The sequence below is a fragment of the Rhinolophus ferrumequinum genome, chromosome 3 (genome assembly GCF_004115265.2).
Source record: "Rhinolophus ferrumequinum isolate MPI-CBG mRhiFer1 chromosome 3, mRhiFer1_v1.p, whole genome shotgun sequence".
NCBI lineage: Eukaryota > Metazoa > Chordata > Mammalia > Chiroptera > Rhinolophidae > Rhinolophus > Rhinolophus ferrumequinum.
Window position 1 is genome coordinate 23756035 of NC_046286.1, and position 21675 is coordinate 23777709.

Genomic DNA, 21675 nt, shown 5'->3' on the forward strand with positions numbered 1-21675 from the left:
CATTCAACTAGACACGTGTTCATAGGTTACTGCTACCCTAAAAAAGCAAGTTGATTATCCAGTTACAGTAATAGTGTAATAGCATAGCCAGTTAAATGCCCATAGCTCCAAAATGCAGCCGAAGGCAAAGAATACTGTAACCCTTTTCTTAAAACATAACTTTTGGTTTATGTGAACCATTTTAGAAATTCACTTAAATACTATTAATAATGAAATTTTCAATTTTAAAAGAAATAAGCTCTGTTTCTTTTAGCAATAGTAATGAGAAAGAAACTGAAGTATAATATAATGACATATGCCACTCCAAGTGCCCTCTAGTGGAAGCACAATAACTTTAAAGTGAAAAATTTTATTTAAAGAAATTTTAATTAATTCGACAGAAGGAATTTATAGCTTAATTTTAGGTGCTGACCTTTTAAAAAGTGTAAGCAAAATACACTGACATTCAAAATCAAGGTAGATTTTCGTCTGGCTCTGTACTTTTTTTTTGCAGATGGGGTCTGCATGATACGTTTTTTGGGGGGGATTCTGCGTTCTTAACTGAGAGATCCAGACTTAAGTTACTCTAGCCTGTCACCTCCCATAGCGCCTCTAGAGTAAAAACATGCTTAATTCTGAATACAGGCCATCTGAATACAGATTCTGAATACAGGCCATCTCCTTTATCACTAGTTTCACTCTCCTGGCAAGCATTTCAAATGTAACAGCGGAAATAAAACAAACAAAAAAATAAGATATTTGACACAAAACGGGAAGCCTGTTGACCACAAGCAGAATAGGAACTAAGAGTAGCATGAGCAGTGTATCCTGAGTACTCACAACAGACTGCTGTGCATGTAGGAGGGGCACACTCTATGAAGAAAGAACAACAGCAGAAGATACACATCTGTAAATGAGCATGTCAGACGGGGGAACTAGTATTTAATAAAATCGTACTGCACTCCAGAGTTAGCAGAATGTTTTCACATAATCATCCTACTGTATATTCACATGTATTTTGTGAGGGAGAGCCTTACTCACATTTAAAGATGAAAAACTGAAGGCACTAATCCATGAGAGTGGTTTTATCCAGTATCATCTAGCTGGTAACCAGGACTTAGACACAGGTCTTTGGATTACAAAGTCCTATATTCTTGCTAAACCCTACCAGCAGACTGATTTAGAGGACGTAAAGTGTCAGACTAAAATTTCCACACATCTTAAAAGCAAGTGTCACAGGACAATATTTTGAAAATCACTCATATGTTCTTTTTGCCTTTAAGTACACAAAGTGTTCATCAGCCTTAAAAAAAAATGAGATTATAAAAATGCTACAAAAAGATGGATAATCACTTCTGACTCGCAAAATTGGATTATTCAACAAGACTGTATAACTTTACTAACCATACTACTGTCTAAAGAGAATTTTACCAATTGTTTTATTCCTTTCCCTCTTCCCTGCCTCATTTTATGCAGGGACCTGACGTAGCTCACAGAATTCTCCTCCAGCGTAGAAAAGAATACCTCTTCTGAATCACAGTGCTAGCTAAAAGGAACATACGATATAGGGTTATGTGGGGTATGAAACAGGTAGATTGTGGGAGAAAAGAGAGAGTCGAGAGGCGAGACCGATTTCCCCTGTCCAGGCTTTGGTCCTGAGAGGAGATGCATTCAGTGAGTGAGGAATGATGGGGGAGGCAGAAGGGGACTCTTGGCCCTTCTCCCTATTTGGGACCCTGGGAAGGAGGCCATCCTTGGTTCTACTTGATATGGACAAGACAGAGAAGTACTTGTGACTCTGGCTGGGGCACTGGCCAAAGGGGTCATCCTGGCAGAAAGAAAGGGTTCTGTAGCAAGGGCTGCAGAGCAGAGCACATGGGCCGGGAAAAACTGAGAATCCCAGCCAGACCTCTCAGAGGGCCTTGTAGCAGGATCCAAGGTGAAGTCAAGTAAATAAAGGGCGTGGCTGGAACGCCGAGAATGGGCCCGAAGTTAACTGGATGCTCACTTGGGACTCCGTGGCCAACAGGGCATCAGACACAAAAGAGATATCACCCAGGAGAGAAAGATACTGAAAAGGAGGATAAAGACACTGCTAGGTGCGAGCACCTAGCTTCCCCATAAAGGCAGGGTCGCAGAGGCCACCTCTGTCCCCCTAGATACCCAGAGAAAAGAGAGGGAGGGAGGCTACCTACCAGAACCGAGCATTTTTGTCCAGGAGAGCAAAAACAGAGAGACTATTCAAAAGTTGCCACACCAGGCTAAGCTTTAAAACAAAACAACTGTAGCACATTTTCTCTACTAATCGGAAGATAGAACACATGAAGACAACCAGAGAAGCTGTAAAATGGAAGAAAATATTTTCTTTGCATTTCCAAGTTTAATTGTGAATTAAATCTTTCAACCCTACTACATAAGGCAGAAAAGTTGCTTTATACGGAGCACAACGAAGAGTCATGGCATTTTCTCAAGAGAGGTATTACCAAGACAAAAGCACTGTAGCAACCGTATGTGGTACGGGGAAGAATCAGTGCCTCGCAACTAGTTCAGTCTTGCATCAGAAATGACTAAAATATTAATTCAGACTATTTTAATTCTAATACAAAGAGGAAAAAAATCCTTCCAGGGAGCAAGAAAGAAAACAAAGTGTATAGTTTTAGAAAAGCCAAACCTCAAACAATGCAGCTTTGGACTACTGAGAAATGATGACAGATGGCCCTATTATGTACACACTAGAAATAGGATTGTTCTTTTTCAGGAAAGGCTTTGAGAGTTGAGGCTAAAACAGTAACAGCCTGTACACGGCCGTGTGTAGTCTGCCAGTAAACATCAGATGTCCCTACAAACTCGTGTGTTTATAATAATGGGAAAAGAATGGCTGAAAGTCTTCTGTGAACACAAATGTACGCGTAAATCCAAAATTCTTAAACTTACTTAGCATTTTCTAACCATCTTCTGTCTATGTTGCAGTACCTAACGTGGCCCCAGTTCTGGCAAATCAAATCATTCTTTTCAAATTGACAATGTGTAGCAGAGTCTGCTGATGACTCACATCGTATAGCTTAGTATCAGAAACCCTGATGTTGACGGGGTCACATGGTTGCCCAGAATAAGCACTGCACTTCAACAGACTTACTTTCAGCAGGCAGGGCCAAATGACAAAGTTCTGCTCAATGAAACGAAAGCAGAAGTGTCACACGGCAACTTCTAGGGATTTTCTATGAAAGACACTAAATGCGCCCCTTATCCCTTCTTCCTTCTTCCTTTCTACAGGCTGGGAAGCCCACCTGATGGATGAAGTTCAAGCAGCTATCTTATCTCGGACCACAAGGCAGTACCTCACGGCTACAGGACAAGATAAAAAACGACCGGTTGCTGATGATGGTGCTTTTAACCAGTATTTCTACAGCCATTCTTACCCAGCTGTGGACTGCCTCCTGCTGGACTTCTTTCCCATGAGTGAGAAGTCAACTTCATTCTCTTTAAGTAATTGTTGTTTTAATTTGCAAAACAGGATTATTACTAACTGATTCAAATCCTAACCAAAATACAGTGTTTCCCAGCAAATCTGCTACTGAGAGCTCTTTGAAATGAAATATTTCCTAGGAGAGAAATCAGTACCATTTACAAACTACGAAGTAAAGAATTTAGTATAATCAAACCAAAGCCACTGTAGCAGGAATTATGACTTTTCCCCATATTTATGTATTCTTCTCTCTCAAATAAACAGATGCCCTAAGTTTTGGCTAGATGCGTGGTCACCAGGAATAAATACACATTTCCCAGTCTTCCTTCAGTTAGGTGTGGCCATGTTCTGGCCAATGAGATGCGTACACACGCAACTGTGCTACTTCTGGGGAGTGTCCTTAGAGAAGGGCAGTGCCCTTTTCTGTACTTCCTCAGTCCGCCTGGTTGGAATACAGATGTGGTGGCCAAACAGCTAAGAACCATTTGAGTGCAACAACCTAGGATAGCAAAGCAACGTGGCAAAAGGAACTTCCATCTTTTTTTTTTTTTTTTTTTTTTTTTTAAGGAGGGCGCAGCTCACAGTGGCCCATGCGGGGATCGATCCACGCTCTAACCAACTGAGCTAACTGGCCGCCCCTCTTTTCTAGTTACTATTGCTGTGCAACAAACCACCCTAAAACTTAACTGTGTAAAACAATTTTATTATGCTCATAAATTCTGTAGGTCAGAAATTCAAACCAGGCCCAAGTTGGGGACAGCTTCTCCCAAAGGCTTCAGCTGGTAAAACGCAAAAGTTAGAAGGGCTTGACAAGTGGAGGCTGGAATCACCTGAAGGTACTTTCACTCATATGTCTAGTGAATGACGCTAGCTATTATCTGGGACCTCATTTGGGAGAGTCAGCCAGAACACTCACAGGTGACCTTTACATATGTGGGACAGAATGGCGACCGACCTCAGGGTAGTCAAACTTCTTTTTAGTAATTTAGGGTCCCAAAAGCAAGGTCCCTGCAAACAAGGCAGAAGCGGCATCATTTTTCTTGACCTAACCTTGAAAGTCATGTAGCATCACTAACCCCACATTTTTCTGGTTACAAGGGAGCCAGGCGCCCACTCAGATTCAAGTGGAGAAGACAAAGACTGACTTTCAATAGGAAAAGCAGCAAAGAAACTGCACACGTTTTAAAACCACTGCAGTCTGTGGTCCTCGGTGTCATACCAGCCCTAGCCGATCTCGGGGAACTGAGCTGCACGCCACCCTGGACTCTCCTCCTCTGGACTACTACTGGAATAGAAATAAAAGGCAGCATTTTTAAGCCACTGTTAATGTGGGTCTTTGTAGAAAAAAGTTTTTAAATACATATACACCCCAATATTGTATAATCATCAACCACAAGTAACAACAATGACTACCTCAGGAACTAACTTTATAACTATTACAATGAACTTGTAGTTATGATTTATTCTACATTATCAGCTGTTGACATATTTTCTTCATTCAAAATTATTAATGAATATCACAAATCCCTACTACAGTTTAATCCTCTTGTCACTTGCACGCTGCCAATTTCCCTTCCCGGTTTGGTATACTAAGAACTTTCTGAGCCCAGACAATAAAGATGCTGACACAGCCAGGAAACTGTAGCCTGAAAAACAGAGTTCCAGATGTACCGTGCGAGGGTGACTGAGGTCTAATGCCTCACATATCATAACTATCCTCCCACAGACCCTACTCTAGGCTGACCAAGGCCTCATTCTACCTGCCCTTTTATTCAACTATTTATAACAAAGCAAAGCAAATCCTTGAAGAATCTATTAGTTTCACAAAATAATTTCATAGTCTAATCATCTAATATGTCCTGGATGTATCATTGCCTTTATATTTTTTAATTAATGAGCAGTAGGATTTCTACCTCCTCATACCCACTCAAAACAAAGCATGTAAAAGGATCAATGGTTTCTTCATGTCCCCTCAAAGCAAAAAAGAAAACACACTTTGAGAGCAGACTAATACAAAATTGTGAAAGTCTGAACATGTCAAAATCCATTTAAAACCATGTATCTTACTTTGAAATATGTACCTAGAGGAGAATACTTTAGTAGGAAAACCTATGAATGTAGAATTCAGAAAAATAAGGACTTTTGAAATAGATTAAGTTAAAACTCAAGTTCCACCACTTACCAGCTGCATGACCTAAAGGAAGATACCCTCCCTGAGCCTTAGTTCACACAGGGAAATAAAATGGAACCAAGGGCAGTATGGTGATGAAATGCCACAAGGGGTAAATACAGGACCTGGCACAGAGCAGATATTCAGTATGTGTTAGCTCCTCTTCAGTTCAGGGACTACTAATTCACTAGGTGACTGTGCTTACCACTGAATCGCTCCAGTTTTATTTCCAGGCCACACAACATCCAAAAGGTGGTATAAAACTGTGCTGGGGTTTTAACAAACAGAGAACATAGACAATATTGACTTAAACAGAAAAACCACATTTTCTCTTTCATAGAATGGTACTATAATTGGACCACTTCACGAGCTGCTGCTGCTGCTGCTGCTGGATGACACAGAATATATCCCTAAGAGAAGGCTCCCAGATCTGTCCTCTCTTCCCTGTCCTTATTTGTCAATCACAGTCAGGACCAATAGAATGCTGTTTCATTTGCAGACTGGCATGATCCCCGAGGCTCATGCTGTATTGTCTTTGGCGGCAGACCGATGGCAGTATGATGATCAGGTAATTGCCAGTAGTGCTTCTTCCAACAGGGCTTTGAGGTTCATCTTTCTCACAGGTTTCCTATATTTAGCAATTGAGATTATGAGCTGTATTTGTGATCGGGTGAAAGGTACAGACTTCCAGGTATAAGATAAGTAAGTTCGGGGGAGGTGATGTCCAGCATGATGACTGTAGCTAACAACGTTGTTTTGTATATTTGAAAATTGCTAAGACAGTAGATCTTAAAGTTCTCATCACAAAGAAAAAACTTGTAACTATGCAAGGTAAAGGATGTTAACTAGAATTATCGTGGTAATTATTTCACAAATGTACATGTATCAAATCATGTTATACACCTCAAACTTATACAATGATATATGTCAATTATATCTCAATAAACGGAAAGAAAAAGAGTTGTGTTTGTGGTTTGTGAAACATACAGTTATCACCTAATTTAAAGGAGACCTTGCCTGTGAGATGTTAACTCTAAATATTTAGCTCCCTAAGAAAAGCCTGAACATTACTTTTTTAAAAAACTTATTATGGGAAAACTCTAAAAAAACATATTAAGGAGAGTATAATCAGCTGCCATATATCCATCACCTAGCTTCAACAATTATCAACTCACAACCTTATTCCTTGCCCCCATGAACTATTTTGAAGTAAACTTCAGACAGCATACAATTTCAACCATGAATATTTCAGCATGAGTCTCTAAACAGTACAAACTTCCTGAATATCATGAAATAAGTGCTCAAATTTTCCCAGTAGTTTGTTAATTTCTTTTTACAGTGTCTTTGTCTGAGTCAGGATCCCAAATGACTAATGTATCTCCTTAGTCTCTTTCAATCTAGAAGATCCCCCATTCTTTTTCTATCTTTATTTCCTTTATTTGTTGAAGTAACGGGATCATGTGTCTTGTAGTTTCCCAGTTTGAATTTTGGTGATTGCATCCTCATGGTGCCATTTCGCATGGTCCTAATGCTGCCTGTAAATTGGAAGTTAGACCTAGATGGTTGATGAGATTCAAGCACATGAAGTCTGGTTGAGTCTCTTTTCTAAGTTAGCAGTCATTAGTGATCATTGCATTAGGTGTTGTAAAATAGTAGCACTCTATCATTCATTCTTCATTTAAAATCTAAATTATTTCCATAAAGAGATTCTTCCTTTCAATAAATATTTTTACCTTGAGGTACACGTACAGTTCATACAGGTAAATGCTTGATTCTTTCCCTTTATTTCCAGTTTCAAAATAATGAGTTGGTTCCCTAGACTCTTTCAGAATTAGGTGGCTGATAGACAAATGAGGGAGAGAATGAGGAGGAATGTTTTATATTCCCAAATTTCTAGATTTTCATGAGCCATGTTCTGAGATAGAGAAAACACTAAGCCTCAGAGGAAGAACTGACTCTCTTTTTATGAAGACAACATGCCCTATATATCAAAAAAGTATGCACCATAGCTTTGAAATTTTTCCATTTGCCTTCTTAACTAATATTACAATGATTTAAATTGTTTGGTATTTAAACAAGAAATTTAATTTTTTTTAAATAAATAAAGCAATTGTGGCTATTTTATCTCAATGGCTCCACCAGAAAGCTACCATAATGGCTTTGAATCACTGAAGGAGTTAGAGAAGGTTAAGGAAAAGATGACATAAGGAAACCAGAAGACAAGCTGCAAGAGAGGTCATACTAGCTCCTAGCCACACTCCCGGCTCAGCATCTAGAAGGTGGGAAATAACTAAAGACCACAGCCTTGTGGTCTTCCTTTCAATTGTAAGAGAATGGATTCAAAAGGACCTTTATTCTAACAGAAAAAAAATCAAGTGAATACGTGAAATGAAATATGAACCACATAAAGCCTTCCAATGCAAACACAGCCTGCACCAATAGTATTTAGACACAGATTAATCTAAAATCTATCTACCAGGTAAATAAACACCAGGATAGTACAAACTATAACTACCTTTCTAAGGAAAAAAGAATCAAATAAATGTAATGATTACAAGATGACTAATGAAATCAAAGGATGGTTCTCCTACATGCAGACCATGTCAGGTATTATCTGTAAGTTATGTCCTTCCTGGATCCCTGGTCTTTCCATCATAGCAATATTCATTCACTGAAGAACCAACCTTTCTAGAAGCCACAGGAATAATAGTTGGGTTTTAAGGATGAATCTCCTCTTTTCCATAGAAAATAAAGATAGAAAAAATATAGAAGCCAGTTACACAAGGCCACATACAGAATTCCATTTATATGAAATGCCCGGAATACGCAAATCTATGCAGACAGAAAGTAGATTAGTGGTTTCCTAGGGCTGAGGCAGATGGAGAGAATAGACTGCTAACGGGTGTGGGGTTTCTTTTGGGGGGTGATAAAAATGTCCTAAATTTGATCACACTGATGATTGCACAATTCTGTGAATATTCTAAAACCCATTTAATCATACGTGTTATATTGTATACTTTAAATGAGTGAATTGCATGGTATGTGATCTATATCTCAATAAAGTTAATAGCAAAAAAAACGGGTAGTCAGCTCTCTATGAACGTGTTCCTTACATCCTTACAGAAATTAAGATATAGAATAATTTATGCTTAAAATGAGATTTTGACCATAGAAAAAAGATACTTCCAAACAAGACTGCAGAAAAAGAACTTAATTGATGAGTTTAGTACATACAGAAAAGCCAACTCTGTCTTAATTTCTTATATAGCAAAAGTGACAGACTCATTTTTAAACTACAAATGAGAATAACAGTCCCTAAATTCAAGTAAAATCCATCATAATCCATGAATATGCACAATCATCATATATTACAAATCTACTTGTAAATACATGAGCAATTTTTATTTTTTAACTTTTTATTTTAAAATAATTTCAGACTTACTAAAAAGTCACAAAAATAGTGCAAAGAATTCCCATATACCCGTTCATCAACATTCTCCAAATGTTAAGATATCTCTCCATCATAACATTAGCCACTTACTCCTACCTAAAATGACATTACACAAAAAAAAAAAAAAAAGAAAGAAAAAGAAAGAAATACTCCATTTCCAAAAATCACAACCTTTCTTAGAGGCAGGGGGCGATTAAGAAGTTGACATGGTCCTTAATGGTAATATACACTTTTAATGGTTTCTCCCTGGCTAATTAGCAAATGGGAATTCCAACTGCACATGTATATCTAATGTAGTGTCAGATATTGATCAGCAGATGTCTTGGAAGCTGGTATTGCAATCTACGGAATTAGATGTCACTGCTGCCTTATAGACAAGAGCTGGGGGCCAATATAACACTCCCTTGTTTACATAATCACTCTGGCATCAAATGCCTTAAACCATGCAATATGTGTGTATTCAATCAACACAGTGTACACCTTAAACTTAAACAATGTCATGTGTCAATTATATCTCAAGAAAACTGGAAAAAATCATCTGTACAACTTTTTATTTTATTTATTTATTTTTTTTTGTCCTGTAAAATCATTTTATTTCCTGTTACATAGACATCTTTCTCAGGTAATGTTACTAGAACTTGTTTATGGGGTTTTATAGTCGGGGTACAAATATTTTTCAAAAACTTATTTCTATTATACAGAGTTGTGATACAAAAAAATGATTTATAGGCTACCGTTTTCAGAAGGCAGTTAGCTAGACTAATACTGCTGAAGAAACTTTCCTATTTAAGTCTATAATATGGAATGAAAAGATATGATTAAAAAATCTTCTGATCAAAAAAGCTTCAGATCATCAAAGGAATGTTTACTGTCCTCCACAGAGAGAAACCAGGATTTTCTCATAATCTCCTTTGGTTTCATCCAGGATAGCTTGGCAGAGAGAGATACCATACAACTTCTGATAGCATGCTTTGATATCATTCATGTCGACTTCAGAACGAGAAACCATAATTCTGATCAATGCCTTATGACGTGTTCCAGCACCCTTCATGGCCTGATGAAGCTTCTCAGCAAAGAACATTGGCTGGTTTGTGGCACACTTTACAATTGTTGTGAAGCATTTCTCGATGTCACCTTTCATCTCCAAGTCCAAAACTTTGTTCATGTCGTGCTTACTGTACTTGGCATATTTCTGAAACACTCTGCGAAGATGGAAATAGCTTCTGGTGGTAAGAATGGTATTGAACACATTCACATCTGTCCCTTTTCTCCTTTCTCCTGCTTCATATAATGCCCTGGCGTCTGAGTCGGCCAAGTCTTCACTTAGGCTAAAATCCTCAGATCGGTCACCCTTAATAAGAGAAAGCAAAGCCTTCTGGTAATCTCCAGATGTGTCTGAGGTGATGTCTTTAGCCAGGTCTCTCTTCAGTTCTTCTCTATAGACTCTGTTAATTTCTCTGATTTCTCTGTTAGTTCTTGATGCCAAAATTTCATTCAGAGTGTCTTCATCAGTTCCAAGGCCCTTCATGGCAGCACAGAGTTCATCAGCATCAAATTGGGCAGGAGTTTTTAATAGAGCCAAAGCAACTTCCTCAAGGTGACCTGTAAGGGCTTTCCTCAGAATTTCATCCAGGGGCTTGCCTTTTTCCTGGAGGTACGCTGCTTTGATCTGTTGACACTGTGCATTGTTTCTCTTGGTGAGAATGTCAATGATGGTTGCTTCATCCACACCTTTAACCATTATTGCTTTATGCAGGGCAGCAACATCCGAGGATGGATTGAAGCTAGGATAGGGGCTCACTGCTGACCCGGGACCACCTTTGGATCCTTTCACAGTGTTAATGTATTCCTGCTCTTCATTGTCAATAAACCAGGCCTGCTTGAGGAATTCTGATACCATTGCCATTTTTAAAGAAGTTTCTTTTTATCCACCTTCTTCCAAAGAACTAAAGAGAGACTCTTCTCTGATCCTTTCACACTCCAACTTTTTAAAAATACATATGCTAGGCTAAACCCTCCAAGTCATGTAAACCTGGGGTAGGTTCCTGGTATCTTAAGCCCAGGTTAAAAACCTGTGAAAAAACTAAGCTTGAACTCTCACTACTGTGTTAAAACTTCCTTCCGACAATTCAGAAAAGGGTTAATCAGGCTTTTATTTACTGACATTTCAAATCAAACAGTAAGATCTTACATCCCAATCATTTTTTACTAAATAACCATGTACAGAAACTTCACTTACTAATCTGAATACAACTTACCATTTCAGCACTCATTAACTATTATTTAATGTACCTTACAGCTGAGCATTTAAACCCCAATAGCAATTTATATTAGTTAACTAGTCTTCTGCCTAGTTATGGCACAGGTATCAACCTTAAGCACCACTGTGGAAACAGACTCACATGACTTTAAAGTGAGAAGGGTTTTAGAAACCATCTTATGTGGCCGGATTGCCTTGTTCCAGCCTCAGCAAAGACTTCACAGCAGAGGTGAGCTTTAAAAGCAGCTCCCCCAGACTCTAGGAGCAGAGTGGCTCTCTGCAAAGCTTGAATTTTGCTTCCACTGACAATTAGTACTGCATCCCTTAACACTACATGTGCACTTCTGTCTCCATCTCTTGATTACTTCTTTAAAGACAGGAATGTCACCTTAAGTCCTTTGTATTCCTCTTCTTTCAGTGTCATTCAGAGTTTCATTTAAGAGTCACCCAATAAATGTTGCTTAACAAAACATTATAAAATACTTGCTCAACTATTTTCCCCTTAATTTCTTTTTTTAACCACTATACATATTTTCGGTAAAAACAAAAAAGTGTTTTTTTTTTTTTTTTTTTGCTTGATTAGTTTATTGCATTCATTCAACAAGCACTTAACTACCGTGTTCCCCCGAAAATAAGACCTAGCCAGACAATCAGCTCTAATGTGTCTTTTGGAGCAAAAATTAATATAAGACCTGGTATTATATTATATTATATTATTTGTATTATTTATATATATTATATATTATATTATATTATATTATATTATATTATATTATATTATATTATATTATATTAATTATATAAGACCCAGTCTTATACTACAGTAAAATAAGACCGGGTCTTATATTAATTTTTGCTCCAAAAGATGCATTAGAGCTGATTGTCCAGCTAGGTCTTATTTTTGGGGAAACACGGTATATGCTACACTATGGGTAAAACAGATTTATAAGAATAGCACATTTACAGAAAGTAGTTCTTCCTTGTTTATCCTCAGGGATTTGGCATGTGTGACCAAGTGTTCTGATTTTCTCCTTATATATTCGAGACATATTCACATGAGCATTAATTCATGCCTCATCTTCCTGATCCCTTACCTAATATGTCAATGTGTGTCTCTCTGCCTGGATCAAGTCAACATGTCCTAGGTTTTATCTTTGATTAATTAATTAATTGAGAGAGCGAGCGAGCAAGCATGCACTAACACTAAAGAGTTCACCTAGTAAATTACCATTTACCTCAAGAAATACTGGTCCGATCTCATAAGGAACTCTGGTACTATATCACCTGCATTGTTTTACTGTTCAAGAATGTAGTTAGATTAAATACACAATTACCTAAGGTTTAGAAATATTTTTGTTATCTAGTATGTAAGTTTCCCTCTAATGTAATTGATCACTATAAATGTTAGGCTGGTGCAAAAGTAATTGCAGTTTAAAAGGTTAAAAATAATTGCAAAAATCGCAATTACTCTTGCACCAACCTAATATATAGCTTAATGATAATCCAACCTAACAGTAGTTAAAGTCCAATAATAAGAAGTCTCCAACCAGTCTAACTACCTGTTCCTGAGTACCCTTCCTCATAGCCAAAACCTTTCTCCAGAAAACACACACACACACACATACACACAGTCCCAGATGCCTTGAAAAGAAATACCAGTCCTGGTCTGACCACTTAAAACTAGACAATAGCCTCTGTGAATGTCACTGCTAAGGTTTCCTGCGCTCCCCAGTGGTTAACCTGAAAAACGCAAGTCACCAACAAGCAAAGTAACAAGCACATTTTCCAAGACTATTTTTGGTCAAACCACTTTAATAAATAGCAAATAACATTTGCTATTCTGCTTGGCCAGCAGCCTTTTCTTCTGCCTCCTCTGGTCACCATCAATATTCTGTAACTTCTGGTGCCCCATCACATGCTCCTTGCCCCTCTATGCTCCCTCAGCCCTCGTGGCTGGGATCCCCAAGCTGCAGGGTCAGATCTCTGTTTGTGAGTCCAGCTCCCTCACTACTCCTGGTACAATTTGAGAGCGTGACCTTGTTTCATTTTTCTTTGTATTCTCAGCAACGAGCGCACTGCCTAGCAAAGAGCAGACATTCAAATATTTATGTAAAGAAAGTTAGGCGGAAAAAAGGAGTTAGGAAGGAAACTAGGATGGAAGGATGTTAGAAAGGCAGTAGGCAAATAAAGAGGCAAAAGACACTAAATTCGGGCTCAGCAAATCTGCATATGATTGCTTGCCACTAGCTAGCTATTAATAAATGAGCAAGGATAAAAAAAAGGAAAAAAAGGGCAATTAAAAAGAATCCTATTAACAAATGTATTTAAAGTACCCACACAATGTTACATAATAAATGTCAAACAAATGTTAAATAAATAAATAAATAAATAAGCAAGGACACTAATTCTTTGGAACCAGTTTTGTCATCTGTAAGATAACTGGACTACTGTCCATGATCTCAGAGGCTCTGTAACCTGTATATTCTAATACCTTACTGTCTTATTCAAACACTCACCATGCTTATAAAGGTCACCACAGGAAACACCCGTTTTTTTAGTGAGAGTTTTGAAGCAAAGCCTTGCCTTCTTTACACTTTACATCTCTGTGGATATCATTTCCCCCTAATTTTAGGTTTCAAAATATTTTCAGTTTCACAATGGATATGGACACTGAAATGCAATAACTTAGAACTTATGAGTGTTACCCTCAAATCACCATTCTAGGATTATGGGAAGAAATCACTACAGGAAGAAGTTAGGTAGGAACTATAACTACCAACAAAGAGAATGAACTCCAACCAACCATTTGGTAGAAATAATATAGGTAAAATGTGCATGCCAGGACATCATAAAGGGCAAATTTACAGAATAAAGGTAGCCGCAGAAGTCAGATATGCAAAAGAGATTTCAGGTCTGAATCTTGAGGCAGAGGTGATGAGAGTCAGCAGAAACCAATCTGTTTAGAGAACGGAGATGTAGTGATGGGGTGATGGAGAAGTAGGAATTATAAGCTCTGACACAGAGCTTGAGATGCCGCCAGACAGACCTAAGTTAAAGGAATTACTACTGTCCAGGAAGGAAGACACAACAGCCTCCTCCAGCCTGCACTTCAATCTTCCTAAGCATGAAAAAAGGCATCTCTCCTTTCGAAAAACACAAAAAACTCTGAACATTCTAAAAACACGTGAATAACATTTCCTCTCAGGACTCACTTAGCAAATTAAATTTGGGATTTGCTGTGTTTGTGTGAACAGCCTTGTAGGCAAAGAAAATCTGAGCAAAGTTATTTGTCCTACTCAACAATGCACATGCACAATGTAGCATTCTCACACTATGATTTCCTGGGACTGAAAGCCCAATCCATCCACGCTAACTGTGAAAGATGAACCTTGTTTCCCAGAGTCGCTAACTGAAGTATGGCTGCACATTCTGTGAAAACTCACTTGCCTGAGACTTTAAGTCAAAGACAACTTACTTCTTGCAATTTCTACAATAAAAGTACAAAAAGGATTTTCTTTACAAAACGAAAGTGTATGGTATACACCTATGTTCCATGTTCCATGACACTTCACCCCATGTTCGAAATCATGAATGTCGCGGTGTTTCAATGACTGCACTGTCTCTAATATTAATTCTTTCAACAAGCACTTACAGAGAGCCTACTACATGCCGGGTAGCAACCAGGCTAGGTACTGGATACAATGCGGGTAAAACAGGACCCGCTTTGTAATTCTGGTCATGTTGTTTCGGAAAATTACATTGCCAGCTTTCTAACGCTTGTAGTTTCTCATCTTAGAAGTACAAGGCCTTTCTCTGCAATTGTGGCAGCACCTTTAATAGTCCTGACTGATTACACAGCAAAATCCCAATTCTCTTATCTGAGAAACATGCTGGACAACTTGTGTTTTAAAAACCTAATGTGCCAATCTCCAGTCAAGATGGTGCGGTAGGTTGCAAACATTTAAAATCAGCATAGCAGCAAATTTTCAGTTTTGCAACAAATATGACAAAGAGACTAAAGCATGAATATACTATGATAATTATGCACTTCCTGGTCTTGACCTTAACCTAGGTGTCCTTAATGGACACTTAAATTTTATTGTGATACTTAATAACTTCAGGAGAAAAAAAAATCTGTGGGACACTATTAATGCATTTACTTCCAAAATATATTGCATTTTGATAAAGTTTTTTTTTTTAATTCCAAACCTTCCATTTAAATTTAAGCTTGTGAAATAAAATTCTGAGTTTTAGGAAGTGAAAAAATAAATAAATCAATAAACAAACAAACATCTGATATGTCAGTGATTTTTCTTGTATTTTGAGTTAGCTGGTGCCCTTAAGCTACTCATAAATAACAGTGAGGAAAACCTACTATTACCACCAAAAGTAGCTGCAGCTTGGCAGAAATCAATGAACTTGCTAAAGCATTAGCTTGGTTTCGTTTAAATTTTGACTTCATCATATAAGGTCCTGAATTTAGGGACCAGGTAAGATCAAAGGAGCAGGCACACAGCATCCTTTCACACAACTAATGCACTATTAGTCACCACATCATTCATTCATTCATTTTTGAAAATTAATATTTATTGAAAACCTATTATGTCTTACACATGGGCCAACAAAACAAAGAGCCCTGTCATTTGGAATTAAATTCTAGCAGAAAGACAGAGACTATAAGCAAGGATAGTAAACATAACAAGTAAGTTTATAGGATGTTAAAGTTTACAGGATGTTATAGGCTATGAGAAAAGTAGAGCATGATAAGAGACTGAGTGTAGAGGCTGAAGGGGAGGAGGGAAGCAGGCTGAAATTTCAACTGAAATGACCAGACTCTGCCTCACTGGGAAGGCAGCATCTGAGTAAGACTTGTAAGAGATGAAGGAGTTAGCCACGCAGCTATCTGCGACATTCAAGGCAGAGGCAACAGCCATTGGTAAGGCCCTAGGGAAGGGTAGGCCTGGTGTGTTCAAGCAAGATTAAGGAGGCCACAGTGTCTACAAGGAAGAGACTGAGGGGAAGAGTATTAAGAAATGAGATCAGAGCGGTAACAGAGAAGTAGGGTACTGGAGGAACACATAAGATATTTCAAGGACCTTCAATATGACTCACTGAAATGGAAAGCCACTGGAAGGATGTGGGGCAGAAAAATAACAGATTTGACTTATGTTTTTAAATATTACTGTGGCTGCTATATTAAAAAAAAGAAGACTCTTAACACAAAATATGTGCCACGTGCTTATTCTTAACATTTTGTATTAGCATGGTACATTGATTATAATGAACCAATATTAATATATTATCATTAGCCCAGAACAGTCAACACAATGTTGAAAAATGAAGTTAAATGACTGACACTACTCAACTTCAAGACTTACTATGCAGCCTCAGTAATCAAGACAGTGCGGTATTGGTGAAAGAACAGAAAAATAGATGAATGGAACAGAACAGAGAGCTCAGAAATAGACTAATACAAATATAATCACCCAATCTTTGAGAAACAAGGAAAGGCAATTCAATAGAGAAAAGATAATCTTTCAAACAAATGGTGCTAGAACAACTGGACGTTCACACACACACACACACACACACACACACAAAATGCATCTAGTCACAGACCTTTCACAAAAAATTAACTCAGAATGGATCATAGTCCTAAATGTAAACCAAAAAAACTATAAAACTTCTAGAAGGTAACGTAGGAGAAAACCTAGGTGACCCTAAATTTGATGATGACTTTTTAAAATACAATACCAATAACATGGTATATGAAAGAGAAAAGTGATAAGTTGGACTTCATTAAAGCTAAAAACTGCCCTGCGAAAGACACTCTTGAAAAAAAAAAAAGTAAGGCACAGGCTGAGAGAAAATATTTGCAAAACACATATCCGAAAAAGGACTAGTACCCAAAATATGAGAAAAACACTTAAAGCTCAGCAATAAGAAAACAAACAACCCAATTAAAAAAAATGGGTAAAAGATCTGAATAGACATCTCACCAAAGGAGATATACAAATGACAAATAATCATATGAAAAGATACTCCACGTCATATGTCATTAGGGAATTGCAAATTACAATAACAATGAAATACCACTACAACAATGAAATACACCATTAGAATGGCTAAAATCTAAAACACTTGACAGCACCACATGCTTGCAAGGATGTGGAGCAACAGAAACTCATTCACTGTTGACAGAAATGCAAAATAGTACAGCCACTTTGAAAGATAGTTTAATAGTTTCTTATGAAGCTAAATATAGTCTCACCAAAAGATCACACTCATAGGTATTAACTCCAATGAACTGAAAACTTATGTCAACACTACAATCAGCACATGAATGTGTATAGCAGCTTTATTCATAATTAACAAAACTTGAAAGCAACCAAGGTATCCTTCAATAGGTGAATGGATAAACAAAATGTGGTACATCCATACAATGAAATTCGACAATAAGAATAAATGAGCTATCAAGCCACAAGACGAAATGGAAGAAACTTAATAGCATATTGCTAAGTGAAAAAAGCCTTTCTGAAAAGGTTACATGCAGTATGATTCCAGCTATAGGACATTCTGGAAACAGCAAAACTATAGAGACAGCAAAGATCAGTGGTTTCCAGGGGTTGGGGTGAGGGAAGAAGAGAGGAATAAACAGGTAAAGCACAGTGGAATTTTAGAGCAGTAAAATTCATCTGTAGTGTACTTTAATTGTAGATATTAGACATTATACATTTGTCAAAGAACTATATGTAACCTAAGAACTACCCATACCCATAGAACTGTAGCAGCCTAATGTTAACTATGGATTTTAATTAATGATAATGTATCAATGTTGGTTCATCAATTATAATCAACGTATCACACTAATACAAAATGTTAGTAAGGAAAACTATGGGGGGATGGGGAGATCTGGGAACTCTCTTTACTTTCTACCCAATTTTTCTGGAAACCTAAAACTGCTCTAAAAGTCTATTAATAAAAAAGTTATTCCTGTCTTCAAAAAACTTATACTCATAGGAGGTTGGGCAATTAAGTTCATGAACTCATCCTAGAAAAAGTACTACATATCTCATTGCTGAATATCACTATGGTCACCTTCCAAGTACTCCCCTTGGGAAGCTATGCACTGATGCCACCACCTAGTCCACCCATCAAAGCAATTTTGGAACTCTTTCTGGAATGGCCATCAGAGCTGTTGTCATATTTCCCTTGATGTCGTGAATGTCATCAACATGTCTTCCTTTCAGTATTTCCTTTATCTTCAGATAAAGAAAGAAGTCATTGGGGGCCAGATCAGGTGAGTAGGGAGGGTGTTCCAATACAGTTATTTGTTTACTGGCTAAAAACTCCCACACAGACAGTGCCGTGTAAGCTGATGCTTTGTCGTGATGCAAGAGCCATGAATTGTTGGCAAAAAGTTCAGGTCGTCTAACTTTTTCACGCAGCCTTTTCAGTACTTCCAAATAGTAAACTTGGTTAACTGTTTGTCCAGTTCGTATAAATTCGTAACGAATAATCCCTCTGATATTAAAAAAAAAGGTTAGCAACATCATAGCAACAAGTTCGCAAACCTAATTGTCAGACATCGTATTACTTTATAATCCATATCCTGCCCATTTTTAAAAGACAAGATGATACATAGTAAAAGGATAGTAAAAGTAGAAATAAAATATCAAAAACCATGTGTAAGGAGGGCAATACAACTGCACCAAAAATGTAAGCTGAAGAGTTACTGCTCAATATTCTTTTGCTGACTTCCCTCTGTCAAATCTCAATACAATTGGACCTCCATATCTGCAGATTCCATATCCAATGAGAAATAATGTTATGTTGTCGTTGACGTGTATTATACAATTAGGCCTACAATGGTTCCATCTGTACTGAACATGTACAGTCATTTTTCTTGTCATTATTCCCTAAACAATACAATATAACAACTGTTAACACAGCATTTACATTGTGTTAGATACTATAAGTAATCTAGAGATGATTTAAAGCATACGGAGAAAAGTGCATAGGTTATGTGCAAACAGTATGCCACTTTACACATGGGACTTAAGTATCCTTGGATTTTAATATCCGAGGGGTGTCCTGGATATATGTCCCAGGAGATACCAAGGGATGACTGTATATTCTCTCATTGCTCTGTGAACCTGCTCTTCAGTCACCTATTCCAAACAGGTATGTGTGTGGAGATTTAATCAACGTATGTTCCCCCCACCCCATTAGATGCCTTAAAAGCAGACAAAGGAGTTTAATGATACAACAGTAACCAGGAAACCATAAATTGGTAAGGAAACTGAGGTACAGAGATGTTAAATAAGAAAAGGCTCCCCCTTAAAAATGGAATAGCTAGGATTTCAACACCTGGTCTGTTTGGTTCCAAGGCCTCAACGTCTTGGCATACACCATAAAATATGATATAATTTTTGTACTATAGGTTATCTTCAAGCTGTCAAAGGTAGTGGTTCAAGACACATAACTTTGTGGTTAAGCTGGAAATCAGCCTAACGTAATCAAAAAATATCATAATTGCTCCTAATTTTAAACCCTGTCAATGAATTAAAATCCAAAGTGTGAAATGCTCTATTTTATTCCATACATCTGCCCAGAGCTGGGAGCTCAGGTCTCCCACTGATAGAACATAACTCTGCCATGCTCAATTTATTCAAGTCTTGCAAAGTAATAAGGGTTGGCAAAGATGAACCAGAATTTTCCCCAAGCCAGTTTTTGCTACACCCTTAAGATGTGAATCTCAGTAAAACCTGCTGCCTTTAAAAATGTAAACAAAGAAACAACCAGTCAGGCAACTAAATTATCACGGGATAAAGTAGGAATTGAAGAAAAGGAAAGCTATATTTATAAAAGTGTCTCTTCTGGACAATATATACACAGTCTTAGAGCTACCACACCCCAGAATAACTTATCTTTTAAAATAACTTTGACCATAAAATTATCAGGACATATCTTAATTACATTCCTGCTAGATAATAGCGTCTCTTCAAAAGGGAGTAGAATGACAAACATTACCTAAGAAAACCGGGTATTACTTTAGAAGTTCATAAATTCTTTTACACAATTTAGGCTAACGCTAATCCTCACACTGGTATGTGACTAAAATTGTCTGCAAAGAGCAGTTGTCCAACTGACATTCTGGCTCTGACTGTAATGTAATAGTTAAAGAATGTGGTGTCATTTAAGGAGAGAGACACTATAATTTCCTGTATTGAATGCAGAGGATTAAAATGTTTATAAAACATTAAAACTGTCAAATTATTATTTCTAACAATTCTAAATCTATAATCATCAAACAAGTACAGAAACCCTGGGTCAAAGCATTCAGGTGTATGTTTTGTTTTTAAGTGTTTATGTGCAAATGTTGAGACTCCATGTTCCTATCCAAAAAACTGGAATCTGTATGCCGTTGGCCATGAATACACACTGCACATACATAAGAGCAAAATTAATCCCAACTACAGATAAAATCGCACCAAACACTAGGGGTTATTAACAGTTTTTGAACCATAGGTCCCTTCAAGAAGCTGATGAAACCTACAGGATTTATTCAAAATACACATTCTACATGTACATGAATGTAAAATTTTACTTACAAATCTAGGGAGTGCCTGACCTTTAACCTCAGCTTAAAAACTTCTAACCTGGAGGGAAAAAAAACCCATTGCAAAATTGTATCACTAGACTTGTGCTCTGACCTGTAAAACACTGGGATAGTGACAAACATATCAAGTGTTAATACTCCAGTGAGAAATCCTAAATAAACTATGAAGAAAAAAAAAATCAGACAAACCCTAATTGAAGGACATTCTATAAAACACCCAACCAGTACTCTGTCATCAAAAGCAAGTCATCAAAAACAAGGAAAGTCTAAGAAAATGTCACAGGCCCGAGGAGACGAACGAAACATCACAACTAAATGTAATGGGGTATCCCAGATGAGATTCTGAAATAGAAAATGTGTGGGTGTCAAGGAAAAACTAATCCAAGTCAAATATGGGGCTTAACTGAAGGTAATGTGCCAAAGTCGGTGCATTAGCTGTGACAAACAGACGTACTAATGTAAGATATTAACAACAGAAAATTGGCCATGGGGTATTCAGGAACTATCTGTACTATCTTTGCAACTTTTCTTCAAATTCATAACTATTCTAAAATAAAAAAATCATTTAAATTTTTTAAAATTTCAAAGGGGTTATGTATTTCGAAACATTTCTTGAGTGAAAAAGACGACTCTGGACTTAAGCTTTACACTCAAAATGTTTTTTAATTTGTTTTTTTAAAAAAGACATGTTATACCTAAATTATTCATTTTTATTTTTTAAATCTTT

At 37.3% G+C, this 21675-nt stretch overlaps 2 protein-coding genes across 19 annotated transcripts in view; both read right to left on the reverse strand.

Annotated features, from left to right (window-relative positions):
• Positions 1 to 21675, reverse strand: part of DST (dystonin) — a 429322-nt gene that overhangs the window by 256163 nt on the left and 151484 nt on the right. The window lies entirely within an intron of this gene.
• Positions 9807 to 11040, reverse strand: LOC117020553 (annexin A1-like). Its single transcript, XM_033103132.1, has one exon. The coding sequence runs from the start codon at positions 10970 to 10972 to the stop codon at positions 9932 to 9934; it is 1041 nt and encodes a 346-aa protein (XP_032959023.1). The 5' UTR covers positions 10973 to 11040; the 3' UTR covers positions 9807 to 9931.

Coding starts and splice junctions, on each gene's coding strand:
- LOC117020553 (XM_033103132.1), bottom strand. CDS start 10,972: ATGGCAATGGTATCAGAATTCCTCAAGCAGGCCTGGTTTATTGACAAT.